Source organism: Oryza glaberrima, chromosome 8 (assembly GCF_000147395.1).
Source record: "Oryza glaberrima chromosome 8, OglaRS2, whole genome shotgun sequence".
NCBI classification, from domain to species: domain Eukaryota; kingdom Viridiplantae; phylum Streptophyta; class Magnoliopsida; order Poales; family Poaceae; genus Oryza; species Oryza glaberrima.
This window is the reverse complement of record NC_068333.1, coordinates 2,376,080-2,386,063: the sequence shown is the minus strand read 5'-3', so window position 1 is coordinate 2,386,063 and position 9,984 is coordinate 2,376,080. Positions and strand designations below refer to the sequence as shown.

Genomic DNA, 9,984 nt, shown 5'->3' with positions numbered 1-9,984 from the left:
TCAGTGAGTGGTTGTTTCAGTTTATATAATATATATATATAAAATCCTGACATTCTGCCATTGCTAAACAGTGTTTAACTGCACAGATTAAAAAAACACAAGAAATGCGCAAAAAAAAAAAGAAGTGTTAATAATTATATGGTGCTGGCAAATACTAGTAAGTACTAGTAGAAAGTTGTTCACTAAAGTACTTCCATTTCGTTCACAATATCTGATCATTATATTACAAAGAGAGAGAGAAATAATACCTCCAGTAGTTTCCAGCCTTATGCAAACGTAGATGACTGAATTGGCAATCCATCATTCCCATTCATCAGTTTCTCCTTGTTGAAAGTTGAGAACATTTTCACATGTCAGAGGACATTCACAGTTCACATAGAACTGAGAGGGATGCACAGGGGCTCAAAAACTGCACAAGCAAAAGCAACACAACACCTCACACATAAACAACACATCCACCAACTATACAATGATATTTCTGCCCTTTGAAACAGAACCAAACCAACTCTATACTGCTACCGGCCATCAAAAGTTTGTGTATTCAACGCAACGGCGTTAGAAGAATCGCCTCTTCAGGCTTCTGGCTGTTGCTTGGTATGAGCTCATGAGGAGGCCAACACCTATACCAACACCCACACAAACTCCCAGGCCAATCCCAACACCAACTCTAACACCAGCATTGAACCATGTGAGTTGCCCGTCATCATCGTCGGAGTACCAACCTTCTGGATGCTGTATACTTCCATTGACATCTTCATCACCAGCAGCCTGCCAAAGCAGTTTATACTAATTAATAGGAATTTGAGCATAACGTTCTGAATTATAAGCTCTAAACAGCACATGTTTAGTAGTGCGTACTGCAAAATGGCTTGGATTCGTGAACCATCTTGTTTCGGTCATCCAACAAGCAAAAGGATCAAAGCAAACATTATCGCATTTGCTATAAGAAAGTCTAATTACACCCTAACTTTCCAATGTCTTGTCATTTCAAATGTCACTGAGCATCCAGTCATAGAAGATAAAACCAAACATCCCTGACATTAGCATGCATATGAGGCTATGATAATGACCTCTGTCTAGCTTGACCATAACTTGGCAAGCATTGTCAAAAGAAAACTCCACAATCCACATATAATTCATGAAGAACCAACAAGGATCAACCAAAACCAGCATTACCTATTGTGGCATTTGAACTAAGAGACTGATTTTACAAACCTAAGGTACTAACTGTAACTGGTGTGTTATCAGCAAATGTGAAATGTCGAAACCTCGTATAACAATACCTATTTCAACTTCCAGACAAGCACTTCAAAACCACAATTATACCGTTCATACATAATATATGCCACTTGTTATACTTTTCTAGGAAAAACAATTATCTATCTTACGCTGATTTACCAAATAGAATGATAGTTTTTTCACAACCTTTTTAACACAATTTAAAAATCAGCACAGACAACCAAAGGCTGAGTTGAAGCTTGTTGTAAGCATTGTATATTCTACAGTATGAATGTCAAACTTAGAAGTATGAATCAGGTCTTGTTCAACAGTTCGATTATGTATTTTAAGTTTTTAACACAAGAAAGCTATAGTTGTAGTACACAAATAGTCAAGATAATTCTTTTAATAATATGGAAAAGCATGTTAACATTAGATAGCTCTACTATTACCAACCATAACCACCATACTATACACAGCAACCAGTGGCGGAGCCACCACCCGGCCTGCACAGGCAGCCGCCCAGGCTCGCCGTCAAATACACCATTGAATTTTTATTTTTTTTTCAAAGGATTAAAGTTAGAAATATTGTAGCAAATATTAGGTATATTTGAGTTTGCCCGGGCTTGAAAAATTTCCTAACTCCTCTGCTGACAGCAACAGTATAGATAACAACAAGGTTACCCTGCTAATTAAGAGTAACTTTGAACCTACAAGCATAATACATAAGCAGGATTGAAACAAACATTTTCACACAGCCAAGAATTAGGACAAAAGTCCACCAATTTGTGTTATGATAAGCTTTGCTTGTGACCTCACGCCACACAGCCACATTCTGAAGTCTACACAATTATAAACATATTAGAAACCCAATTCTGTTGCTATAATTGTTTGTCCATCACAGATATTTCGTTAACAAGTCATACTAATGGATAAAATCAAGCATCATAACCTTAATTAAAATATACTCACGTTCGAAGTCGGCGATCGGCGGCGGACCAACCCGCCGGCAGCTTTCTGTTCTTCGGGGGTGGCTAGCCGAAGAGCGCACGTGAGGACGGCGGGCTCGCCGGCGCAGCATCCGGCGACGTAGACCTCGAACGCGGAGGTCTCCGCCTCCGCCCCCGCGGCGGGGATGCAGTCGATTGCCCAGGCGGGGGAGGAATCGGGCTTGGCATCAGGGCACCGCCGAAGAGAGCCGCGGAGCAGCGCGGCGCCGCGGTGGTCGGCGACCTCGAAGGCCGCGGAGGGTGGGGGGAGGCGGGCGGACGCGGTGGACACGTAGGTGGCCTCGCCGGAGGCCGGGTCCCGGCGATCGAGGCGGAGCGGGAGGGAAAGGGGCGTCGGGGCCTCCTCCTCGTCGCCGCCGCGGTTGCTGCGCAGCGCGAGCGCGAGGCGGGGCGGTGGGGTGGGCCCCCGCGGCGAGAGGCGAACGTAGAAGAGGCGCACCTCGAGGCTGCCGCCGGAGTCCCGCGGCGGCGACGGCGGCGGCGGGTGGTGGTCCATGCGCGCGAGGCGGCGACGGCGACGGACGCGTGGATTGAAACAGTGGAGCAGGATGGTTTTTGTTTAGTTAATAATATTTTTTTCTGTGGGGAAAAATGGTTTAATTAAGGTAGGGATTAGAATTAGGCTGGGATTAATAATAGCTTGGCATCGTGGGCCGTAAAATCGGCCCGGCCCATTGATCACTAAATTGGGCTCTACTCATGTTGGCCCAGTACAATTTTTGGGCCCACCATACTGTCATTAAAGCAGCAAACAAAGTGGAGAAAAATTAGAAAAAAAGTCCCCCACCCACGAGTCCACCACGATGAGCGGCGGCGGCGGCGGCCGGAAGGCGGCCGTCACCGGCCGCGAAGAGGCGGAGGTGGAAGCGCTCCTCCGCGCGGCGCAGGACGCGGTGATGCTCAAGCTGCAGGCGAACTCCCACCTCGTCTCCTCGTCGTCCTCGGCCACCGCTCCGAATCTTCCTCCCTCGCTCGACCACCCCGCCGCCGCCGCCGCCGCAGATCCCCTCGACGCCGACCTCGCCCGCCGCTTCGACGCGCTCAGGTCTCACCGCCCGCCGGATCCGAAGCCGAAGCAACCCGATGCTCCCTCCGCCGCAGCCGCCGGCGGGATGGACGAGCTGGAGGCGCGTTTCGCAGCGCTGAAGGGGGCGGCGGGGCCGGAGAAGGAGACGAGGGTGAGGCTGGAGGATCTGGGCGGGGAGTCGGACGAGGACGAGGACGACGAGGTGGACAAGGTGATGCGGTGGGCGATGGACGCCGCGCGGCTCGACGTCGCCACGGCCGGCGCCGGCAAGGCGAAATCCACCAAGAAGGATGACGACGAGGAGGAGGAAGAGAAGGATCAGACGAGCAGCAGCGTCAGTAGCGAGGACGAGGAGGAGGAAGAAGAAGAAAAACTTGAGAAGGAGAGGGAGAGGAAGAGGAAGGAGATGATGAGCAAGAACAAGTCTAAAACCAAGTGGTTCTCCCTCTTTTGATCCTAGCTTGTTTGTACTCTGGCGTTCTGAATGTTTTTTACCATGATATACAATTGTGATTTTGTACACATGTTTAGGGTACGTTTTTGAGCTCTGATTTCAAAATTCGTGCGAATTTAGATTTATATTCAATAATAGATGATGATCGTGATGTTTATCTAACACAGTTCAAGTTCACAATGATCCACGGTAATTCACTAATTTGTGTAGTCATGTAGAGAGTGTGAGAGAAAAACTTTGATTATTTCACAGATCCGAAATATCAACCCACACCATAAGGTTTTTATTGGTTTTTATTGAGCTTTAGGGGGTAAACGATATGGATTATTCCCTTAACAACTCACCATATCTCTAGCAACACAGTATATAAACAGAAGACATCAACAAGATCTCCATGAGATTTCCTTTTCAAGCAATATGGCAGTAATGCCATGTCCCTAATAGAACTGTGCATAACATATGTTTATCATGTGTTCATCCTGCATTTTAGTAATTCACGATCATGCATTCATGCTCAAGACTATCTATAACATAGATACGGGAAGAAGACGAGGTACAACAAGAATTGCTCCAATTGTCCGTGTTATAAGTGAGCAGGATTGATTCACGGGATCAGGAATCTTAAACACACAAGTGAGCAACTCATTATCTCAACAACCTTGCCTAGAGTTCACAGAGTTCATAGGTTGCTAACAGCCGTTACATATCCTCATGAGGACGATGACGATGACATGCTACATGCATTTCATTCTCTGATTATCTAGATGGAGTACAAAGTATCACGGGACTAATCGACACAAAGTCACAAACGCCAACCTTGGGGAGAAAATTCACTTCCCACTGCAGAAGTTGAAATTGCAGATGTTAGAGAACACGTCACATGCAATTACAGGAGTTCAGATATTGAGTTTAATGATAATCCTTACGTGTTCATCATCAGAGTTATGTTATCGCCTTTCAATAGTATCCTACCTGCAAATCATTTCCAACAATATTATAGTCAGAATGTTCCATCTAATTAATTAAAAATAGTAACAAATATTGTTGCAAATTAACTGACCCAATGATTTCCTAGTATCCTTCTTAACGTTGATTTCCTCAGCATCATCAAGGACCAAATTCATGTACTCATCAAAGCCCTGCCAAACATATACAGCTAGCGTAAATACTCCATATATGCATGCAAACCAGCACAGCACATACTGAGAAAGTATTCAAACTGAATATGGCTCTTGAACGTACAGTAACACTCACAAAGAACAAGCCACATCTTTAGCTCGAATTCTAAATTTAAATTTATTCGCAGAATGGTATTTCAATGCAATTCAGACATGGAAAGAAATGATCAGCAAACCACGAAAGAAATTGAAAAAATATGTATACGCCACATCAGCAAACCATGAAACAACAGGAAGGCAACCAAGCACATAGCATAAGCATTATACTGTCATCTAAAATGGTTATATAAAAAGGTGAAGGGTAAGAATGTAACAAGTAGTAAAACAAATGAGCTTTTTAAGGTTCCTGGAGCTGTACATAGTATTGTTAGCGAAAGTAAAAGATAATCCTACGTAATAGTGGCCCAATGGTTCAGGTTGATCCAAGTTACTCATGAGCTTAAGCGTCAAATGATAGATTAATCAGCGAGTACTGCACTGAAGAACAAATATTTAGCCAACACTAGAAGCTACAAAGTAGGTCCTGCAAGTGGCGCCAGATTTGGGATAACCGTTTGCCCATAGGACTATTTCATCTAGGACAATAGAAAATTCAGCAATGACATAATACAGCTACTGGTCATTACTGCATTTCTAATTCTATTGCAAACACTGAAACACCAAATAAGTATAAACAATATGATTGGCATTCACTGTAAAACCTTTCCTTCTAGTCCGAATGGCAATCAAAGTAAATATAAACCTAGCTCTTCCAAACTCAGAAAATGCCTATGACCCTACATGGACACATTATAGAAAACATCTTGCGGAAATTCAATCATTATCTGATGACATCTTGCGGAAATTCAATCATTATCTGATGAGACAAAAGTTAGCTTTTATATGGAAAAAGGTGTGTTTTTCCGGGGTTCAAGTGGAAGGACAATAACTCATATAAGCATAGTTGTTTGTTAATTTTCAAAATCTGAATCTCGATATGTTTCAGCTTTTGAAATTGGCCTGTCTAATAACATCTATCTAGCTTAAGTTGAGACCCTTCTAGTGTACTGAGCTCATGCCATCAGTTAGCGATCAAATTAAGAGCTTACTAGTAGCCGCCGACTGATAACATCAGCAGAAGATTCGATAATGCTCATATGGATTCCCAAGGAATCACAATTTGCGGAGATGCATTTGCATGTTTGGTTTCAACAAAACAGACCAAAAGATGTGCTCCGCACTTACTATAGGGTTCTCTTATTTGTTCTCTACTGGTTAGGCTCTTTAGGATTTAAGTTGCCAACATTAACCTCAAAAATATATATATCTATGTAACTCATCCCCTACAAGAATTCCCCATTCATAATCTTCATACTACACGCACTTCCATTGCTAATTGTGTGTTCAACTAGAGGAATAGCACTAAAATCTAAAATTCTGAATAAGAGATCAGCTTAGGAACTCACAATGATCCGGCCCTCAATCCGGAGATCCTTCTGCTCGAACAGCCAGATCTGGATGCGCGCTTTCTGCACCACCAAATCAAATTTGGTTAATTTCAAACCAACCACACGTCGACAGTCAAAAAAAAAGAAGAAAAAAAACACCGAAATTTCCCAATTCACTTACGCTCTGGAGGAACCGGAAGATGAGGTTCTGCCGCCACCGACGACGCCCGCCAAAATCACAAGGAGAAAAACACCAAAAAAAAGATTAGCAAACATATTAGGAAAAATACAGCTGAAACAATCCATGGCTTCTGAGACCAAAGGGGGAAGAAGAAGAGGGGAGAAAGAGAGGAGCGTACGATGGGCTGGGTCATGATACGCTGGACCTTGGTGGACGCCATGGCTGCTGCGGCGGCGGATAATCCCCCACGAGCGTCTAGAAGCTTCTGGAAGGAGGAGAGGGGGGCAAACCCTAGGCTGCGAGGTCGAGACGGCGGCGGCGGGAGGAGGACGAGAGGGGTTTTTGTCTCTCGCTACGCGGCTCTCGAAGCGAAGCGGAAGGCGGTGGGGCTCTGCCTCGAGATTCGTGCCCGGATTGATGCGGCCGTTTCTGGGTGGGCCGTGTTGATGGCCTCGAATGGGCTTCGACGTGCGTTGATGGGCCATGACGAGGTGGGTGGATTTCGGAAATTGGGCCGTGATCGTTAGTATCAGTAGGCCTGGCTTCGTTTTTACTTTACCTGTCGTCCAAGTAATAACATTTTTTTAAGAAACACAGTACAATACATCGCAGGTGTTCACAGCGTACACATCCTCACTCTATTGAACGTACACATGCATGTCTTACTCTATAAGCAACTTCAAACGACTGGAACGGCATATGTTGAGTTGACGAGTCACCACGGACGCCTCGCTATCGACGAATACGTCGCCTACACTGAAAGAATAATTAGTCGTAAATGCAATCATCTCTGTCAAGAGTAAGTTGGTTTCATCAGAAGAAACCTAACCAGGTGAGTTACGTTCCCTTTGCAATTAATGCCATTTGAAGGATAAGTTTTATAGCAAAGCTAATTGCTACCTTTAACTTTTTCCACATTATCAACTCAATTTTTTCCACACTGTCAACTCATCAATTAAAAGTTAACATATGCAATAGCTATCTCTAATACAATAGCCCCAACATAAAATAATTGTTTATTTATTCATTTACCCCTTGCATTAGGTTGAGCTCTCTCTCCCGGCTTCTCCCTTCTCTTCTTTAGGCTGTGTTGGCATGTTCAGGCTCGGAAGATAGTGCCTCCGCACGGAAAACGGAACGGTCCATTAGCGTGTGATTAATTAAGTATTAGCTAATTTTTTTTAAAAAAAATAGATTAATTTGATTTTTTTAAGCAACTTTCATATATAAACTTTTTGAAAAAAAAACACATCATTTAGTAGTTTGAAAAGTGTGCGCGCGAAAAACGAAGGAGAGGGGTTGGGAACATGGGTTGCAAACACAGCCACCCCTCTTCTCCTCCATGTGGTGATGATCTCAGGTAACTATAATACTACAATTAATGCGATTGATCGACGGTTCTATCAATTGAACCTGAGCTCCTCAAGATGTTGCACATACCTAAAAATACCATTTTGTTTTTCCTTTTACAAATATTCCCTCCAATAAATATTTGATGTTTAGGATATGATCCATTTCTTTAGATGCTTAGTTTAAAAAAAAAGGAATTGAGATATATAGATCATTTACTTTATACAAAATTGATTGTCGGAGGGAACCAACATGTATTCAAGAACATGCCCATCTATGCTAAAGTCTTATGGCTTGACGAGATGTTTACGATGACTTCACCAATCTCAAAGTATGTCATTCACATGTTTATAAGTGCCTAATTTTGCACCGTATTTCACAAAAAAAAAAGTGAGAATTTTAAAAGCTCGACAAATATCTATTATATACTAAAAATCCATTAAACTTCATACAAACGCTCCTAAACCGCCACGTGCCACTCTAAAAACGCTCCTAAACCGCCACATGGCAGAAACACATCTAGCCCTTAATTTTTATTTAAATTGGTGGACCAGTTATTTTGGACCATTAGATTAGATGTTAAAAAAAAAAGTAATCCACCCTCCTAAACGACACGATAGAAACCCTCCTTCCTAATCTACAGTATATGTAATTACGAGACAACTTCTGTGTGTTGGGACTTTTCCTTTTTTTCTAATAATGTTTGTGCACGAGAAACGTAGCTCTCAGGAAGAGGAAGAACAAATCTGACATATTGCCATCATTTGAATATATATCTTATACATACAACAACTCAGCACGATACATAATCTGCACAATAATTTGTGCACCTATCGAAAATCATTCATCTATAATCACAGCACAAAACTGTACTAACGTGCCTGTCAAAGATTTTATCAGTAGATCAAAGGCAATATGTATCCATGTACGTACGTCAAGAAAAATACGTACGCAGTTCATAAACATATATACATATACTACCTACGCACGTATGTAAGATTGGGAAAACAATAATCGTCTTTCCATCCTAATAAGAAAACGAGCACATGATTAATTAATTAAGTATTAGTTTAAAAACATAAAAATGGATTCAAATAATTTTTTACAGCTACTTTTCTATAAAACATTTTTTGCAAAAAAATACACCGTTTAGTAGTAGCGGGAAGTGTACGTGTGCGAAACAAGGATGGGAACCTAGACTTGTGAACGCAGCCAAAAGTTGTTATGTTTGTATATGTATCTACTATCCGTCCACCCAAATATAAGTACATGTGGTACTCGCTATTCGCTGAAAAAAGCAGAAAATAAAACACGTAGATATAATCAAGAAAAAGAAAATCCATCATTCCCTCTTAATTCTCGGATTGTTAATTCTCAGATTGGAAGTTGTTATGTTTGTATACATGACCGTTTATGGTCCGCACCTTCCTATACGGTTCCTTTTACTCTCTTTTTTTACCATAGTTGACTATTTAAACCATAGTTCATTATTTAAAATAGGATCTATCTACAATATAAACTAAATTTTTATCTGAACTAAAAGTTAATTAAAAAATTGTTCACACATGGAATATTTTATTTATTTATTTTAGACAGTAGACGAACACGCATACACACCACTACATACGCAACTCCACACTCACATCATGTGAATGCGCCTTCTAACACACGTTTATATAGACGGAACACAGCATCATATATTTGATCTCACTAATCCTATTGAAAGCCCACCTGCATATGCGTAATATTCATTGTCGAAATATTTTATTATAGCCTTTCTTATCGACAATAGTCTATAGTTGAATAACTAATAGTGCACACTATATTCATTTACGAATTTTGACCCTAACATTTTCTGATAAATATATTGACATTTTTTCCCTTTGCACGTCCTTCTCATCCAAATAGTTGTAACAATTAGTACAAATAAATTTGACAACCATTAGCTCACCAACATGCATAGCTAACTTAGATCTATAATAACTGCGTAACACACGAGTATTCTTAGATATAGCTTATCTTTACACATTCTTCAATATAGTGCGGGGTTATGATATAAGTATTAAGGAAAACATAGAAAAGTATAAAGAAATATTAGATCTATAATAATATCAAAACCCGCTAACTCAAGTTAGTGAG

General features: G+C 41.6%; 3 protein-coding genes across 3 annotated transcripts; 1 reads left to right on the top strand and 2 right to left on the bottom strand.

Moving 5' to 3' along the window:
- Positions 1-303: 303 nt before the first annotated feature.
- On the bottom strand, positions 304-2,971 carry LOC127783335 (uncharacterized protein At1g01500-like). Its single transcript, XM_052310591.1, has 2 exons — positions 2,191-2,971; positions 304-768 (listed from the first exon to the last, which is right to left on the bottom strand). The coding sequence occupies exons 1-2, from the start codon at positions 2,722-2,724 to the stop codon at positions 556-558; spliced, it is 747 nt and encodes a 248-aa protein (XP_052166551.1). The 5' UTR covers positions 2,725-2,971; the 3' UTR covers positions 304-555.
- An 18-nt stretch (positions 2,972-2,989) lies between these two features.
- LOC127783336 (uncharacterized) lies at positions 2,990-3,814 on the top strand. The gene has a single exon (XM_052310592.1). The coding sequence runs from the start codon at positions 3,032-3,034 to the stop codon at positions 3,707-3,709; it is 678 nt and encodes a 225-aa protein (XP_052166552.1). The 5' UTR covers positions 2,990-3,031; the 3' UTR covers positions 3,710-3,814.
- Positions 3,815-4,263: 449 nt separating this feature from the next.
- LOC127783337 (uncharacterized) lies at positions 4,264-6,847 on the bottom strand. The gene is made up of 6 exons (XM_052310593.1): positions 6,674-6,847; positions 6,496-6,522; positions 6,333-6,395; positions 4,770-4,848; positions 4,636-4,681; positions 4,264-4,549 (listed from the first exon to the last, which is right to left on the bottom strand). Exons 1-6 carry the CDS (start codon positions 6,713-6,715, stop codon positions 4,540-4,542), a joined length of 267 nt encoding a protein of 88 aa, XP_052166553.1. The 5' UTR covers positions 6,716-6,847; the 3' UTR covers positions 4,264-4,539.
- Between the last annotated feature and the right edge of the window lie 3,137 nt (positions 6,848-9,984).

Coding starts and splice junctions, on each gene's coding strand:
- LOC127783335 (XM_052310591.1), bottom strand. CDS start 2,724: ATGGACCACCACCCGCCGCCGCCGTCGCCGCCGCGGGACTCCGGCGGC. Junction 769..2,190: donor GCCGATCGCCGACTTCGAAC/GTGAGTATATTT, acceptor CTGCTTTGGCAG/GCTGCTGGTGATGAAGATGT.
- LOC127783336 (XM_052310592.1), top strand. CDS start 3,032: ATGAGCGGCGGCGGCGGCGGCCGGAAGGCGGCCGTCACCGGCCGCGAA.
- LOC127783337 (XM_052310593.1), bottom strand. CDS start 6,715: ATGGCGTCCACCAAGGTCCAGCGTATCATGACCCAGCCCATC. Junction 6,523..6,673: donor GTATCATGACCCAGCCCATC/GTACGCTCCTCT, acceptor CGGTGGCGGCAG/AACCTCATCTTCCGGTTCCT. Junction 4,849..6,332: donor GGATTGAGGGCCGGATCATT/GTGAGTTCCTAA, acceptor TATGTTTGGCAG/GGCTTTGATGAGTACATGAA.